This window comes from Parus major, chromosome 9, assembly GCF_001522545.3.
Source record: "Parus major isolate Abel chromosome 9, Parus_major1.1, whole genome shotgun sequence".
In the NCBI taxonomy this organism is placed as follows: Eukaryota; Metazoa; Chordata; class Aves; order Passeriformes; family Paridae; genus Parus; species Parus major.
In genome coordinates, this window is record NC_031778.1 from 15,413,379 (window position 1) to 15,430,859 (window position 17,481).

The following is a 17,481-nucleotide window of genomic DNA, read 5'->3' on the forward strand; positions in this document are numbered from 1 at the left end:
CATCTACTCACGTGAAAGAGCCCTACTTCACTTCTTCAGTAGATCTGGGGTGTGAGCTCCAGGGGAAGGATTTTCTGATGGCCAAGAAAATGAGCAACAGGACAGAACTGAGAGGTACCAGGGATGGTGGTAGAAGAAAGAGCATTGGAGAGTGGCTGCAACTTTCAAACATGTGATCTGCTCATTTGAAACCATGGTCTGAGTTGTGTTTCTGGTGTCTATAATGAACACTTGGGGTCAAAAGATTACCCAGTGGTTTCTGCAAATTATCTTTGCTCCTGATGTTAATCCCCATGTCTAGAGCAGATACTGGTACTGGACCAAGTCTGGTTAAGACAGCATTAACTAATTGCCGGTGTTACAAAGGTGCTTCAAGGCTATTTCCTTTGCCTGGCGCCTGACTGGGAGGTGTGGATGCTCCCTGTGTGCTTTCAGGAGCAGCCAGTGCCATCGAGAACAGGCCACAGGGACAGGTCAGACCCATCCTGATGTCCTGGGAGAAATCACCATTGCCTTGGCTGTGGGACCTCAGCCAGCAGCAGCCAGAGCTCAGTGACACAGCTGGATGTTGGGCATCCCACAGCAGTCCCATGCCATGGCTGTGTTCATCTGGGCTCCATCCTGGAGGATGATGGAGTCATCTCCCACCCAACCTAGGCAGAGATAATATGAACCCAGTCACCAATGCAAGACTCCAGTAAAAATTTATCTTTACTCAGTGCTAGACAAAAATCTCCAGGCTGGAGGTGGCTCCATGGACCACCTTGGCTTATGGATTTTTTCATTCTGTCCCAAGATGCTCTTTCCCCTTCTGCCTCTTCTGCTGCCAGCAGCTCCCCAGGGTCAGGGGAGGAGAAGGGTGTGCAGGGTAGACCAGCCCCTCACCCCACTGTGCCCCTTGGCCCCCCCAGTCTCTCCTTGCTGTTCACGCCTTGACGTTGGTGCCGGCGGGTGCGAAGCCGACGGGATGGTAGCCAGGCTTGTCATCCTGCTTGCGGTAGTACATCCGCGTCAGCACCGCCAGGATGAAGGTCTGTGGGATCAACAGCTGCACATTCATCTCTGAAGAGCAGAAGGGTCATTTGAAGGTGCCTCCATCCACCATGCCCACCCCCCATGCCATGCCACGTGATGGAGGCAGCTTGGCTGGGAACATGTGGTGCTGCTCTCCCATCTTGACTTACGCTGTGACCTGGCCTTGGAGGAGAAGGGCGGTGAGCAAGCGATGCTGCCACTGTTGGCCAGGATGCTGAAGATGGCAGGCTGGAGCGCCGTCAGGAGGAGCAGGATCTGCAACCACCAGCACCCCCGTGGTGAGGGCCGTGCTGCTGCTCTGCTCCCAGCCTTCACCTTCCCCGCTGTCCTGCAGCCAGCGGGGCTCTCACCCAGCAGTGGCTCCTGCCCCACCATCTTCTCTCATGCTGCCTCACCCCATCTGTGCTGCAGGAGCCCCTCACCTAGGAGGGAGCTGGGCAGGACAGAGGCTCACCTGGAAACAGGTGAACTTGGCCTGCATGTTCTGCTCAGCCAGGTGCAGCCGGGCCTGCCGGAAGAGGATGCCCAGGGCCCACAGCCCAAAGAGGGTGGAGACACCAACCAAGGTGTTGATCCAGAGGGCCACACTTTCCGCTGAAATCTGGGGAGGACACACAGAAAATGTTACTGGGCTGACAAAGCTCAGGTGGAGGTTTCCTGTCTAGGTCATCAACCTGCCCATCCCTATGCTCTGGCACTCACGTCAGCAGGGTTGTAATTCCCATCGGCAGCCAGGATCAACCCCAGGAAGACAGCGACTGCCCTGAAGAAGGCATACTGGAAAGTCCCCAGGATCATCAGTTTAAGCTTTTTCCTGGCATAGCGAGAGAGACTGATTGCACACTGAGCTCTCCAAGTCCCTGCCCAGGGATGTCTCTTCCAGCCCAGCAGAAGCAGGGGGTGAAAGCTCTCCAGAAGCAGAAGTTTATCCCAGCCCCCCTCACCTGCTCATGGTGATTCGGGGCAGGCAGGGGCAACAGCAGCAGCACGGCCCAGTGCTGACCACCATGGACACATCCTTCAGGGTGCTGAGCACCGCTTCCTTGCCCCCAAAGCCCTCCACCATGACCAACATTAGCAGGTAGAAGCAGACAGCAAAGTACCTGGGGAGGAGGAAGGCAAGTCAAGCCCTGTGGGCTCCATGGTGGCCTGTCCAAGGGTGGGTGATACTCACGCTGTGGTAGCCATCTCCACCACCATCATGGAGCGTGGGAACCACAGGCCGAAGCAGCTGACCACTGACACAACCTGGGGGACACATGTGCTTGGCACACTGACATTCCCCCTTCCTGTGGGCTGGCATGCCTTGGGTAGCCCTGGACCCCCAGGGTGATGCCCCCCAGCACCCCCTCAGCCCAGCTCACCGTAGGGGCTGAGCTGCTCCAGCAGAGGGTCTTCATCTTGATAGGGCAGCGGATCTTGCGGAAGAGGTACGAAACCTCTTCCACATAGATCACAACTGACAGCAGTGTCATGATGGTGCAGAGGCCCAGGATGATGAGTTGGGCTATGTCCAGCTCTGCGAGGGAGGGGTAAGAAGCTGTCTTGATCCTGTCCCCACTGGGGCCACTACTGCAGGGAGCTGCTCCATGACCCAGCACTCCACAGATTTAGGAAGCTCTGTGCCTTGCCCTGGACATGCCTGTCTATGCCAGAGCTGGCCCTTCTGTGCCACTGCTGTCCCATGACAGCTGCCCCAGTGCTAGCCCTTCCTGGGCTGTCCCCATCCCTCGAGGAAGGACTATGAGATGGGAGGCTAAGACCCTGGCACCAGCCCAGTTGCTGACTTCTGGGACTGTTCCATGCCTGCACTTGCCACGGTCACCCTACCACTTCATTCCTGTCCTGCTCCCGCCAGCGACAACAGCAGGGTCCTCCCCACCCCGTCCCCCCACGTACGGTGCAGCAGCTGCCGGGAGGTGGGCGGCAGGGAGAAACAGGCTGCCGGCACGCTGAAGTTCTTGATCAGCATCTCCACCAAAGGGAGGGAGAACCTGCAGAGCAGAACGGGATGCTGCCCGGGGCCGCAGGGACACGGGGACAGCCAGCCCCGCAGGGTCCGAGCGGTCCCCTGGCTGGCTTGCCTCACCGCCAAGCGCCTCCCTTCCTTTACAGAGGGATCATCCAAAGTTCTGATCCAAAACGTTGGATTTGCCCGGCTGCAAAGCGGCACGGGGATCTCCAGCACTCACCTGGGATCATCTGCCAGCTCCAAAGTGGGATCCATCCTGTTCGGCTCCTCGCTCGCTCGGTCCCAGAGGCTGTGGGGCTGCTCGTCACCGCCCGCCTCAGCTCCCCTGGCCGGCCCACGGGGTCAGAGTCCCCAGGGCAGGGACCGCGGGACGATGCCGCGCCTCGTTCCAGTTTAACCAGAGCCTCCAGAGCTTCCCTCCCTCTCCCGCAGCTGCGGGCACCCATTGGCGTGGCCCCGTGCCGTCCCGGCCCAGCGAGTGCTTTGGCCACCCGGTTATCGACCCGGGGTGCCGGGAAGGCGACTGTCACCCGTAGCGGCAGCCCTGCGTGTCCCGAGGCCTGGGGCGCAGGGCAGCCGTGCCGGGGTGACACTGCCGGGCTGCTGGTGCCACGGAGGGGCCGGGACGTGTCCTGGTGTCCCCTCGGCAGCAGTGCCGGGGTGGCAGGGGGGAAGCCTGGCAGCCCCCGCTCTGCCCGAAGGGCCCCGGGAGGACTCTGGGCGGCTCAGCTCCAGGGGCTGAGCCCTGCACCGAGCAGCTCCCACGGCACTAGAGGGCAGGGCTGGCCCAGCTCAGAGCCCTGGCCTCGGGACAGCAGCAGCACCCCGGCCTGGGGAGGGAACAATCTGAGTGGGGAGCTGCGGGCTTAGCCAGGGGGAGCAGTGTACCCCAGAATCCTGGTGGGTCCCAGGGTGTCCACGGCTCCGGGTGTTCTCCCAGCCCTTCAAGGAAAATTAGTTCGGATTTATACTGGTTTCCTTGGACTACCCTTGGCCCCTCTGGCAGGGGGCTTCAGCTGCAGCCAGACTGGCACCAGGACCCCAGATGGGTGCTCTGCACCTTGCTGGAGGAGCGGGACGCTGCTGTTGTCACAGGAATGGGATGGGGGAGGAGGGGGTCCTGTGAGGACTCTGCATATCTGAGATCCTATGGACACCTGGCGCTCCCCTCCTCTCAGCCCCATTAACCAAGCCCCATATCCCTGTCCCTACACACTGTACACACCCTTTCCTGCCCTATATGCTGTAACCTAGCCTGGCACACTGCGTGCTGCACACCCAGCCCTCTGCACTCACACACACACACACCTTGCACAAGCAGACCCCTCACCATGGCTGCTCCTGGCCCCACAGGGTGCATGGGACCAATGGGGGTCCCCACCTGGCACCTCTGAATCACCAGCATTGCCTGTGGCTGAACACATCAGCTCCTGTGACATCTGCCATGCTGGCCTCTATGTGACGGTCACTGCAGGCTATGTCATGGCAGTTCTGCTGTCTTGCTCATCCACCTAGTGCTCATCCCTCTGTGGTCCATCAGCACTGGGATGATCTGCACGTATCCCTGGCCCCAGGGAAGCAGGGTCCAGCCCCAGCACACAGCCACACGTGCTTCACTGCCCAGACGCATGCAGGAGCCTCTTCCCCTGCCTGGTATAGTCCCAGGGCCAGCACAGGGGCACATGCTGATCCTCTTGCTCAGCACACCTGGGTTTGGCTGTCCCTGAGTCACTGCTGCAGCACCATGCTGATCCTTCTTGCCACTCAGGTAGCACCTGAGCCTGACTGAGCCCTGATCCCCTGTGTTCCCCAAGCACAGCATGTCCCGAGATGCAAGGTACAGATGTGGGGGATGGAGCAACCTGCCAGCCCATGGGGGGGATGCAGAACATGGCTGGGCCCCAAGCCCAGGGCAGAGGGCAGCCCCACACATTGATGCCCTGCATGAGTGAGTGCCAGCACACATGCACAAGTGTGCAAGGAGGGCACCATTGCTGCACGCTCCCCTCTGCTCCCCACTGGGGTTGGATGCACCAGTGACACCCACAGCACTGACCTACCTGCATCAAGCCCCAGCCCCATCACCGTGCCCAAGAGCACCCCACATGGGGCCAGGACACACCCACACCCTGTTGTGCTGGGGTCTGAGTGTCACCACCCCAGAGCTGTCCCCTGGGGACACAGAGGGCTCTGGCCCCTGCAGCCCAAGGTGCTGAGCCCTCCCTGTGCCAGCAGGACAGGACATGCCTGTGATTTGCTTGCTTCAACCTGCCCCAGGAGCTGGCGGAAATGGGTGTGAAGAGGGGGAATGCAGTGGGATGGGATAGACCAGAGTCCCCCCAACTTCTCCATTATCCCAGCCCCTGTCTGTGCCTGGGATGTACGGTCCTGAAGCCATCAGGGTCCACAGCCACCCTTGTCCCCCAGTCAGCCTTCTCCACATAGGCTGCTACCATGCCAAAAGCTGGCAGGTGAGCATCCCCTGCCATGGCCATGGGGGTAATAGATGGGCCAAGCTGCCACCAGTTCTACCTCAGCCCCACACCTTCAGGATGCTCCAGGGCAGAGCAGCCACAGGAACTCCCTTTCCTGCCAAAAACCCTTTCAGCAGGGAAGGAGGAAGGATCACAGAGATGGGAGCCATAAACCCACCAGCCCAGAACAAGAGGTGGTTTGAAGGTTTGTGGTCCACTCAGCATCAGGGTGGCTGTTTTGCCCCAAGGAGCTGGCAGAGAAATCTGCAGCAGTGCTGAAAATTCTCCCCATTTGCTCATTTAGCTTTTTTTTTAATTTTATTTTAAACAAAACTTTTTGACTGTGGAAATCCTGTTCCCCCTCAAAAATAAAGCCAAGCAGACCCTCTCAGCATGCCAGCTTCGCCCACACTGCTGATGTGTCAGCATTCCCCAATACTTGGAAAAGCCCTTAAAATGCAAATATTTGTATGGGGTTTAGACAGTTTTCCACCCATCTCTAATTCCCTGTGGTTATGGCTAGAAGGGCTGACCTCAGTGGGCACAGTGCACTCCCAGCTGACCATCACCAGCTTCCCCATGGCCAGGACATGGCAGGGAAAAAAACTCATCTATATCCTTGGTGGAGCTGCTAGGAGACCAAAACACATTCCTTCTCATACTCTCCCACCCAGAGCCTGAGGCCACGGTGGATGATTTGGATGCTGGGGAGTGAGAACTCCACACCCAGCCCAGGCTGTGGGCTGGCCACACAAGTGGACAATAAAGATCTGCACCCTGAGCTTTTGGTGATCCGTGGTCACTGCTGTCACAGGACACAGGGGGATAGACCCTGCTCAGCGGGTCAGAGCAGCCAGGACGCCCCCTCTCCCAAGGGACTTCCCACACTGCCCAGTCCCTGAGCCAGGCAGGAGCAGCCCCCTGAGAGCACTGGCACCCCAGAGCATGGGGGGATCTCTGGAACCCACCTCTGGGGAAAAACACACTCCACAGGCACCTCTTCAAAGGGATGCCCATGCTTTGCATGGCCACAGATGATCCTGTTTCCTACACTCCTGGGGTTTAGGAGAGAGTCAGCGCACCCACCCTGCCAGTTTTCCAGCAGCCGAGACACTGGGAGCAGGAGGGTGGGCACAACTTGAGAAATAAATAAAACACTAAGGTCTATCAGACTTGTGAAAGGGCAGGAAAGCCTTTTACAGAGTGCTGGCCCTTTTAAGCCCACCTCAACCCTGGAAGCATCACCATGGTAAGGAAATTGCTGCTGAGTTTGGTGGTAGTGGATGAGGGGTGTAGACCCTGCTGGCACTAGTAAGACTGTTGCCACCAATGTTCCAACACAACCCACAACTGCCCAGCTCGATGGCCTTGGCTGGACCCCTGCCAATCTGTCAGTGTCACAGCAACACTGGCTACCAGGCTGGAGAGGGGTCCCAGGACTTCAAGCACCCCCCTGCAATGGTCAGTGTGGGACAGTGACAATACCCCCAGCCCTGGCCCCAGCACAGCAGGAATGGGGCTGGCTCCCCTCAGCCCTAGGTCTGGAGCCCCACTGATAAGGATGGCAGGGAGCCCCTCCCATGGCTGGCCCATAGATAAGGCCCAAGTGTGCCCCACTGATTGCCCTGGGACGCAGCTGATGGGGTGGCAGCCACCGTTCCTGGGAGATATGGCCAGGAGGGAGCAGTGAGTGATGAGGGCAGGGAGGCTACTGCAGGGGAGTGAGACACTGGGCCCCACTGGGTCCCTTCTCTGGGCAGGTGAAGGTGCCCTGGCTGCCCTGACAGCACACCTGGGGTAGGAGAAAGTGTGGACCCCCTGGCAGAGCAACATCCTCCCACAAATCCTCCCCTTTCCAGTGGGGACCAGTCCTCTGCTGCTGGAAAATACTTCCCAGTGCCCTGCAATCCCAAGGGGCTGCATCACGACCCTGCTGCAAGGCAGAGTCAGGGACCACACCTCAGTTTCCCCAGCTGTAAAATGGGGTGTGAGTACACCATGAGGGTATAGAGGGCTCAGTCTCTCATTGCTCTGTGCAAGAGAAAAAGAATCTTTTCCTTGGGGAAAGATCCATGCCAGGTGTTATTCATAGACCAAGCTGGCATTTCAGATGAGGGGGATACTGCCCTGGAAGCCAGCTGGCTGCCTCCACTCTGTCTCAAGGTCACCAGGAAAAATGCTGGCCCCAGAGGGGTTTGGGGTAGGAGTCCTTCCAGCTGCAGCTACCCCTTCTGGGCAGGGAAAATCCCCTTTTCTCAGCACAAGGCAATAAGGATCATTCCTGTCAGAGACCCCAGCCCTCAAGTCTCCTGTGCAGCCATGAATGATGGGACATTCCCAGGAGGGGCAGTGATGGTGGGGTGAGAGCAGGGGAGTGCAGCACACAGGGGAGCACAGGGCAGAGCTGGGGATTTTTGCTAACCAGAACAGCTCGCTGTTTCACAGAAAAGCCAGCCCCGGATGTCTAACCTTCTCGGGAAGCAGAAGTGCTGCAGAGGGTGTGTGGGCAAAATCTCCCCATGCTCCACCTCTCAGAAACAGCTGCTCAGCCACAGCTGGGGGACCAGATCCTGCTCACAGCCCTGGCGACACGCCCAGAGACCCTCCTGTTCCTGCCCATACAGATCTGGGAGCTACCACCACGGACACTGCCGTCCTGATTAGGCCTCCATGCTGCCAGGCTGGGAAGAGAAGTGAGACACTGGCACAACCAGGATGCCACTGTGTCTGTCCCAGAGCACCTAAAGGGGTCACCCCACAGGGAACTGGCTTGTGAGCCCTCAGCAGCCCAGCTGCAGATCAGGTCAGCATGACACCTCTTCCCAAAACTGCTGAGACCATGTAACCATGTGCATATATTCATAGAAAAGCCACACATAACATATACACACACATCTATAAATATGTATGTGACTTTCTATACTATCTAGGATCTTGTACAGTGCATATAAACCATGATGAGCTGGGATGGGTGTGCACACACGAGTGGAACAGCTTTTCCCCACAGGCTGACTCATTGCCCATGCCGTAGCTTCAATCACACTTCCAAACCATTCCTGGGGTACTGACCCACACAAGGGTCCCCCGGCCCCACAGATGACCAAAGGGGCTCCCCAGGGCAGGGGGCTTCCCTCTGCAATGCCCAGCATTCCACAAGTCATCCCCCAGACAGAGAAGAGGATGGTGGGGCCTGTCACTGGTTTGGGAGGAAGGGGAACCCACCATGAGACAAAAGAAGCCCAACGGAAGCTGGATGAAACCTTTCTATGGTCTGGATTGAGGCCATCAGAGAAGCTTTGATGGCCCCAGCCTTCTCCTCCTGTTTCAACAGAGCCTCACAGATGGGGTACCTGATAACACCCCCATCTTCTGTCCAGTCCTTCTGGCCCCCTTTCTGTTTGCTTTTCCTCCCAGCAGCTCCACGTCTGATGGCGCTGCACTGGGCCAGAAGGGAAGTGACCAAGCTGTGGGGCTCAGCATGATGAGGGCTTTGTGTCCTTCAAAGGGGACGAACAAACGGCCAGCAGTCCCAGCCCAGCTGGGGGGATCCTGCGGAAATACCGCGCTCCGTGCCAGGGCTTTGGACGCAAAGAAGTATTTTCCTGCCGTAAGGTAACATCTGCATTTCCAGTGGGTGTCCCAGTGACATGCCTCTGGTTTCTCAGAGCCACCCCCAACTCTGAATGAAAAGGCACCTTGTTTGAAAAACAGAGGGACCTTTTTCTACCACAGCTACCTAAAATAGCCACGTCACTGCTGATGTTTGCTTTTGGTGAATGACGAGGTTAACACACCCTCCGAGTGGGCTGTGAGCGTTTGCTTTGGTCAGGAGCTTTATTTTCATACTCGTCTGTCTTGCAAGAAGCTCACAGGTGAAAATGCTGAGGTTTTAAAAAGTCAGATGGACAAATATTTTCCCAGAGAGCCGGCAGAGACACAGTGTGTTTGTGGAAGGGAGGTGCTGCTCCCCTGATGACCCTGAGCCTTCCCAGCTCCATGGCACCCACCCACCAGCCTCGGCCACCCCATGGGGTCACCCACAACCCCTTGAGTCAGGCACAGGGAGTAGTCCCACCTGCTCAGGGAAGCTTCAGCCCTCAGTGGGACTTCTTCAGCTGTCCCTTGATGGTTCTGCCTCCCATCGCAGGTGGGAAAGCATCCCAAGTGCAGCTCAATGGGAACCAAGAAAAACACCTTTCCTTTCTGTCACATCTACCAGTGCCAGGTCCACACCAGGGTGCTGGGCAAGCACTCCCACCTGCTGCCTGCTCCCTCCTGCTTTGGCAGGCAAGGAGGCAGAGGGATGGGAGAGGATGGGCATGCCTGGAGAGGTGGGCACACTCATGTTGGGTGCAGGAGTGGGTAGGGGTGTACATGTGCATATACACATGTGTGTGCCCAAACTTGTGATGTATATGTGTGGGACATATTTATCCACCTGGCTGGCATCCACACCTGTGAGCACAGCATCCTATGGGGTGCAGGGAGCTGAGGCAGGGGGTGGTAGGGGCCCAGCATCACCAGTTCTTGCTGACAGCCAAGCAATACTCAGCCCTGGACAAGCCTCTCCTGGGTGTCACTTCTTCCCCAAGTCCCTGCTGTGGGATAAAGCAAAGGGACAAGGCCTTTCAGCCCCAGTCTCCTATGATGAGGAAGAGAATGGAGGGCTGGAGCAGCACTAGGAGAGGTGAACATCACGCTGGGCCCATGTGCCATTTTTCCATCACTGAGTAATAAATAAAACCTCCAAATTTTTATCTGCCATGAAAGCCACAGGGATGTGCACAGGCAAAGAAAGCTGCCAGAGAGGGGTAATGGCACTGAGCAAACTCTGCGATGACATGAGGCTGAGGAGGGAGCCTGCACTGGCACAGAGGGCTCAGCAGCCCCCAGGGCAGTTCTCGTGGACATACTGAGCAGAGCTAAAGGAGAGGCTGGTGCTGGAAACAGTCCCTGCTGACCTTTCCTTTACAGACCACAGATGACTAAAAGTCAGGAGCTAAAACCAAATACAGCCCACTATTCACTGGAGGAGTGAGGAAGAGAGCAGGGGAAGTTGTTTCCATTAGTGTGACCAGACAAAAATACAAACTGATTTTTTTTCTTTCCCCCTAGGGTTAAACTAGCTTTTACCAGTGAGTAAGGGCCCAGCCCTGCCATGTGTGCATCTCAAAGGTGCCTGCCAAGACAAGGGGGAACAGGCAAAGTTTTTCTTCATCATAGCCCACCATGGACGTTTGCCCTTGAAGGGGACCGGGGGGACAGTGCCTGCCAGGGACAGGACACTGTTGCAGGGCAGACCAGCAGGCATGGGAAGGTCAGCAATTTGGCTGAGGCAGCTGCTTTATCTTGTTCCAAGAGCTGGGAGAGCCACAGGCCTTCTCCAAGCACGCACCTCCCAGGGGATTTGCCCTTGAGGCACTGACCTGCTTCTACTGTCCCAGGGAAAACAAGTCCAGACTCACTTTTATATCGACCATGTCTGTTGTCTGCCCATGCCTGGCAGTGGGGGCTGGCTACAAACTGCAGCCCATGGGTTTCAGCTCAGCCACTGGGGACCCACAACAGCCCAAGAGAAAGGCGTGAACACCCCAGAGCCATGTCAAGCACCTGAGTGATGAAAGCATTCCATCCCTGGCTGCCAGAGACAAATTAAGGTACCTTGGTTTGAACACCACATCTCACCCTCTGCTCCATAAATAAACCTGTGAGGCACATGGCATCCCCTGGGTCCCCATGGCACAAAGCTGGCACACAGCAGGCAGGCACAGGTGTCACAGCTGCCACCAGTGCAGAGAAGAGGCAATTAGCAGGTAGTGAAAAAGCTCCTGCTCTCCCTGTTCAGCCCCCATTGTGCAAATCCTGCCCCAATTAAAGCCCCCTCTTTGCTTTCAGATATTGCTAGGAGAGAATAATTCACCCTAAAACAAGGTATTTCCAGCAGGTCAACAAGACAAAGCCAACTCTCAGTTTGCAAAAGGCTCTGGCACCTGCCTGGGAGCATTTAATTACCCTGACAATGGCATCAAGAGAAGAAGGGCCATGAGACCCCTTCAATCACAAATTCACAGAGGAGGCACGGCTTTGCCTGCTGCTCCCACATGCCTGGGGCCAGAAGCACCTGCAGGCTGCAGCCTCTTCCTAAGAGCTGAACTATCATCCAGCCCTCTTAGGGACACCTTTTTCCCCTCAGAGCCTGCAATGCTGCACAGGGTACTGGCTTTTTTATGTTGTGCTTTTCCTTTGTCCTTTGCACCGCTCTTATGCCAATAAATGCACATTATAAAAAAACAAAGCAGTGGACGGTTCTAATCTCTAAGTCAACATTTGCCCTTATCAACAGAGGGTAGCTCCCACTGAGCAGGCTCAGGCTCTTTATCCAAAAGCAGCACATGCAAACGCTGCAGAGCAAATCAGAAACAAAATATTTCTGGGCTTTCCAGGTCCTTTTGGGAGCACAGGACTGAGTATCCAGGGACTCTTGCAGGACCAGATCCTGCTAGAGAGGTACAGCAGGCCCTGCAGGACCCAGCTGGGCAGGGACATGTCCAGCATACCAAGCAGATCGCTTCCACCATACCTTCATGTCCTTTCATGGCTCTGTCCAGGCATTGCACAGAGCTGTTTCCAAGCCTGTTAAGTAACAGTAACTTTCCTGCTGGCCACATATGCTTCTTGAGGAAAGCACCACAAATTGTGGATTTCTAGGACTCTAACCACCAAGTCTGGAAGGGAAAAACCCCAACAGCCTTCAACTGTGGCAAATGCTGATTCAAGAGAAGTGCTTGCAAAATTGCACATGAAGCACTCAGCAAAAGTGACCTGGAATGCCTGCCTGGTGGTACACTGAAGAAGGAGAAAGAGAGGCTGTGCGCTGCAATCCAGATACAGATCAGCAAGAGCCTGAACAAAACAGACAAGGGAATTCATGAGAGGCCCACGTTTTTGAGGAAGAGATCCACATGACTGTGTCCCAGCTCCTGTATTCTCTCCCTGCTGCTTTTCTTTCCCTTTCCAGTTCCCCTCGCTCAAACCCTTGGCCCCTTGTGCCGGGGCCAGTCCATGGGTAGCCATCAAACACACGGGCTTTTTCAGCAGTGCAGAGTGAGACAGACCTTTGATGTGTCCCAGGGCGGCCACGCTGCATCCCCCTGCTTTTCAAAGGCCGGTCCTTGGCTATTGTGTTCACATCCTGAGCTTATTTGTACACTTGCTGCAGCACCCCAGCCCCGCAGCCCCCCTGCCACAGCCACAGCTGCCCTGACCCCCAGATAAAAGCAGAGCTCACGGGGCAGAGCTGCTATCAGAGCAGGGACAAACGGTGCAGCTGCCAAGATAGCAGGAGCCGACCCCGCAGGGGTGAAGGCTCCAGGTCAACAACATCCCCACAGACCATGGCTGCTGCCATGGGGCTGCCAGGGCACTGGGGCTGTTGGCAGGAGCGGTATCAGTGCCATGCACGCCAAGGGATGTCCTTGTGCTGTTGCTCTCCCCCTCAGCTGCATCTGGGGAGGGCCAGCATCTTGCCAAAAGAGGTAACTGCCAGGCGAGAGGCAACACTCAAATGCTCTCTGATCATCACCTCATCTCTCCATGCCCTCTGGGCAGGCATAAAGCGGGATAACCATCCACCCTCCTCCCTGTAGGTAAGGTAGGGTTGTGCAAGGAGCACAGAGGGGTCCCCAGGACTTGGTGGTTAAAATCCCAGGGAAAGCCAGTGTTTGCAAGAAAGGAAGCCCTGTTAAAAAAGCCAGACTGTTTTAGTCCCACTGGGGCAGTGTCCAAGCATGAGCCTCTCTGCTGGGCCTCCATGCCAGCCCCTGGCAAGCAGAGCAGCAGTAAGGAGCATCACTGCATCCACATCCCTCCTTGTGTGATGGGAGAGATGGGGAGATGAGCCTCCACATTGCAGGAAGGCAAAAAAAAATCCCCGAGGCCTTTGAGAGGGTGGTCCATGGGATACCCCAGCTCAGCATCTTTATAGGAGCAAGATCCCACACAGTCCTCAGCCCCACATCTCTCCTCCAGGTACTTGGTGCTCTGTCTCCTCTGCAGCTAACTGGCTGGAGCACCAGGCCAGCTGTGGAAAATGTGGAGAGCCAGGCCAGCCCCAGGTGCTTCCCCAGGAAGGATGCAAAGATGGCTGTTATTTTGAAGGGACAACAAACCCGTGGCCAGCTTTACCCACTGCGTTTCCATCCTCTCAAGTGCCTTTTCCCTCACCTCCTGCACAGCCTCTTTGCTACAGGACAAGAGGCAGCAGATCCTCTCCCAGATGCCAGTGCCTGTCACAATCCCTGTCCTTCCTCAGCCTGCATGGCAGCACATGTGAGGGCTGTGGCCAAGGAGCAACAGCTCCCAAGCATGGCTGTGTTTGCTGGGAGAGGGCAGGATGGAATGACATCCTCCAAGGCAGCATGATGGCTTTTCCTGAAAAGGTCATACCCAACTACTTCACCCACTTTTTGTCAGGGCAATTGAGAAATGCAGCAGCAAAGGCCAAAGCACATGGTCCTCCAGAGGATGGGGGTACTCGTGGTGTTGTGAAATTCTTGGCTATTGCAGTCTTGGCTTGGTGAGACAGGAGCTGAGAGGGCAGGCTCTCCTGGGAGCCATGCCTGCCAGCCCTAACCTGGAAGGTTAGGGTAGTAGAGGGATTATTCTGACAGTGAAATAAAACTAGATTTCTCAGCTTCCTGGGACCTGTAATCGGTGACTGCACCCATGAGGTGCAACCCATGAGGTGACCAGGGAGCACAGTGTATCCCTCAAACCTGCTCCCAGGAAGGCAGGAGCTGGCACTGCCACTCCTCTGAGTGGCTGGGATCCAGAGGAAGCAGTTGCCATTCAGGGCAGAAGATCAAAGTCTTCCTTTTGTCCCCAGATGCCTGTTGCTTCTCTGGCCCTGTACCCTGGGGTGCCGGGAACGCACCACAGCCCCTGTTCCATGGAGTGCACTGCCAATGGGAGCCCTGTGCCTGTGACCCCACAGACCACTGCATGTCCCACAACCCTTGGCCTCAGCCCAACAGCAGATCCAATTTAGCACCACACTCCAGCACCTGGTCCTCAGCTCTTCCATCCCTTCCAGACTGAAGAGTCATGTTAGTTGCAGTATTTCTTACCAAAGAAGTGCTCAAATCACCTCACAACATTGTTCATGATAAGCTGCTGGAAAAGAAGAGAGTATTCTGAGTTGGAAGGGACCAACAAGGATCACCAAATCCAACTCTTATGTGAATGGCCTGTGTAGGGATCAAACTCACAACCTAGACATTTCTAGCACCATTCTCTAACCAGCTAACCTCAGAGCTGCATGTGTTTTGGCTGCTTTTAACATGGGTTACACAACTGGTCACACAAGGGTCCCCCATGCTGCAAAACTGAAGTGAAACCGTGTTTTCCTTCCCACATTTTGATCTCATGTTCTCAGCATTAATCCCAGAGGAAGGACACTGGCATATCATGAGATATTGTACAAAAGCATGTGGAGTCATTTGAGTCGAGTCAGAGGACTCACAAGCCCACCAGGAGTTCAGGAGACACAAGGACATCTCCTAAAATAGCCAAGCCAAGCCACAATGAGGAGGAACACCCTGATGCTGGGAAGACAGATCAGAAGTCAGCAGTAACCAATCCTACATCCTCTTTCCTCTTCATCTATTTCCCAGTTTTTGCTCTCTGGGAGAGCAAAAAATTTTTGGTTGGTCTGGACAGCCTGAGCACCTGGGCTCGGCATCACCAGCAGTAGAGGCACCGCTGTGTGAACAGCAGGTGTCCCTGAGAGAGGTGGCACCAGCCACCAAGCACCGATAATCAGCCAAGTCCCAGTCATTTGCAAGGTGAAGGGTGCTCCACTGCTCACGGGTACAACAACATGGCCTTTGAAGAAACCTCATTCTAAGGTATTTCACTTTCAACACCAGCTGAGGTGCAAAAATGTCTGAGTTTGTAGAATGTCAGCTTTCTTCTCTTTTTCCTGGCACGTGTAGAAATGGGGAACTGACTGCTCGGCACACGCACGTTGTGATCGGGAACGGAAAACACCTGCAGCGAGTCTCTGCCAGGGCAGGTCGGGGCTGGCGCGGCGCAGCACCTCCCCTGCTATAGCCGGAAGGGAGGCACAGCGAACCGAGGCCACGGGGAGGAACAAATCCGACTGCCGCCTTCCTTGCTTGCATTGCGGCATTGCTCCAGGGAACGTCCAGAGCCTGAGCTTTCCTGCAGGTGTCACTCCTTTGGCAGGACCTCGGTGTGGAATCGCTGCCCTGCGCCTGGCACGGTGTGCACAGGTAAAGGAAGGTGAGCGTTTGGTGTGGGGAGCCCAGGAGGAACATAAAATACAGGGCAGAGCTGCTTTCCCAGGGTTAAACTTTGCTGAGCAGCAGGCTGCTTCCAGGCTGTCCGGATGAGAAATGATCAGAGCATCCAGCTTGCAGGACTGATCTAAACTTCGTTCTGAACCCTCTTACACCTTGGGCTTCCACCAAGGCACCAGCCAGCACTACGTCCCACGGGCCAGCCACATGCCAAGTGACAAGAGTTTTCCCTCCCATGACTGGCATCACCACAGCTGGTGAGGGATGAATCTGGAGAAGAGAGAGCCTGGGCACTGGCTCAGACCTCCTCTGGTAAACAGAACTAGCAGGTCTGCCAGCACATCTGGCCTGAGAGACGCTTTACAGACGTGTCTCCAGACGTCCACGCCGAATTTCAGGTCTAGTTAATCCCCCTTTTATCAGCACAGGAATGTATTGCTTTTCACCAAACATAATCCTCTTTGCAATCATGTGTTCTGCCAAACGACAAACTTTCTGCTCCCATCCTTCTTTCCTGGGAGAGGATTTGAGGCAATAATCCGGGCCTACTGATTAATTTTTCTAATGAGCAAAGAACAAATGAGCACAGTACTGCAGGACACGTGCACACACGAACCTTGAAGCATTCCTGAGTTGTGACATGCTTTTGAGGGATGTTCTGAGCTGAAGGACTGAGGCTGGAAGCAGTGACCTTCTCTCACAGTGGGCCACAGGCAGCCTGTGTCCTGATGTGGGCTGTCCATACTTCTTGTGGTTAGGGGCTGGAAGTCATAATACCTGCCATGCAATAATATATAATATAAAATAGCAACACAAGGAAAGGCACCTCAGGCGTCTCTGCCCATTCAGATCTAAAAAGGCAGCCCTGAGCATGTGTGACTTGCTGGGACCTGAGGATGCTGAGAGCTTCCCAAGCCAGAGCAAGTTCTGTGTCTGGTTTGCACCACCCAGGGAGGAAAATATTTTTCCTGTCCTCATCCCTCAAAATGCTGAGAGGATGGGAATACTCTGTGACCCACTCCTACTGCGGTACAAGCATGCCTTCCCACAAAGAGCTGTTAACCTCATCTCTCTGCCCCACTTCCAGCCCTTCCTGTGGGGAAGCTGGGATTTGGAGTGCACCCAGTGAAACACATGCCACTTAGCAAGCGGCTCCTCCACCGTACCAAGGGTATCTAAAGGCAAATTATAAAGTATTCAGCTTCATTCTTTATAAAGGAAGCAGGTCATAGTGAGGAGGGAACCAGTCTCTTCTATCGTGCCTACAGTGAGAGGATTAGAGGAAATGACCTTTAGCTGAAATGGGAGATTCAGATTAGGTATTAGAAAATTGTTTTTCACTGTTAGGGTGGTCAGGCACTGGAATAAGTTTCCTAGAGAGGTGATGGAGTCATGATCCGTGCAAGTGCTTAAAAGGTGCCCGGATCTGGTGCTGGGTTGCACTGGATGATCTTGGAGGTCTGTTCTATGATTCTGTGCTCCCCTGCGTGGCTGTCGGCAGCACGGGCAGGCAGGGCGCAGGGCTGAGGGGGCAGTGCGGCCATGCACATGGACCCGCGGCCGCAGGGAGAGGGACGTGCCCACTGCAGTGTGCCGAGTGGCGGGGCGGGGAGGCGGGGCCCGGCTCTGCCGATCTCGGAGATTGGGGCGTTCCAGGCGGCGTGGGCCGGGCCTGGGCCGG

General features: G+C 55.8%; 1 protein-coding gene and 1 long non-coding RNA gene across 6 annotated transcripts; one reads left to right on the top strand and one right to left on the bottom strand.

The window, feature by feature from the left end:
* Positions 1-693: 693 nt before the first annotated feature.
* Positions 694-12,714, bottom strand: SLC51A (solute carrier family 51 subunit alpha). 4 transcript variants are annotated; one of them, XM_015637226.3, is made up of 10 exons: positions 12,597-12,678; positions 3,228-3,949; positions 2,935-3,029; positions 2,400-2,554; positions 2,210-2,283; positions 1,980-2,138; positions 1,738-1,849; positions 1,490-1,636; positions 1,185-1,290; positions 694-1,062 (listed from the first exon to the last, which is right to left on the bottom strand). In XM_015637226.3, exons 2-10 carry the CDS (start codon positions 3,260-3,262, stop codon positions 926-928), a joined length of 1,020 nt encoding a protein of 339 aa, XP_015492712.1. In that variant the 5' UTR covers positions 3,263-3,949; positions 12,597-12,678; the 3' UTR covers positions 694-925. The 4 variants fall into 4 exon arrangements, 3 of the variants coding, with proteins under 3 accessions (XP_015492712.1, XP_033372759.1, XP_015492713.1); XM_033516868.1 differs by lacking the exon at positions 3,228-3,949 and having other exon boundaries at positions 12,597-12,714; XM_015637227.3 differs by lacking the exon at positions 12,597-12,678 and having other exon boundaries at positions 694-1,033; positions 3,228-7,030.
* Positions 8,182-11,776, top strand: LOC117244891. Of its 2 annotated transcripts, none has more exons than XR_004498804.1 (2): positions 8,182-8,284; positions 10,597-11,776. It is a non-coding gene; the product is annotated as an uncharacterized LOC117244891 (long non-coding RNA). The 2 variants fall into 2 exon arrangements; XR_004498803.1 differs by lacking the exon at positions 8,182-8,284 and adding an exon at positions 8,987-9,093.
* Positions 12,715-17,481: the final 4,767 nt, after the last annotated feature.

What these genes read in the sequence shown, in the direction of transcription:
- SLC51A (XM_015637226.3), bottom strand. Translation starts at nt 3,262, where the DNA reads ATGGATCCCACTTTGGAGCTGGCAGATGATCCCAG. An exon ending in GGAATTACAACCCTGCTGAC is followed by an intron (nt 1,637 to 1,737) that starts GTGAGTGCCAGA and finishes TGTCCTCCCCAG; the next exon opens with ATTTCAGCGGAAAGTGTGGC. An exon ending in CCAAGTTCACCTGTTTCCAG is followed by an intron (nt 1,291 to 1,489) that starts GTGAGCCTCTGT and finishes TGGTGGTTGCAG; the next exon opens with ATCCTGCTCCTCCTGACGGC.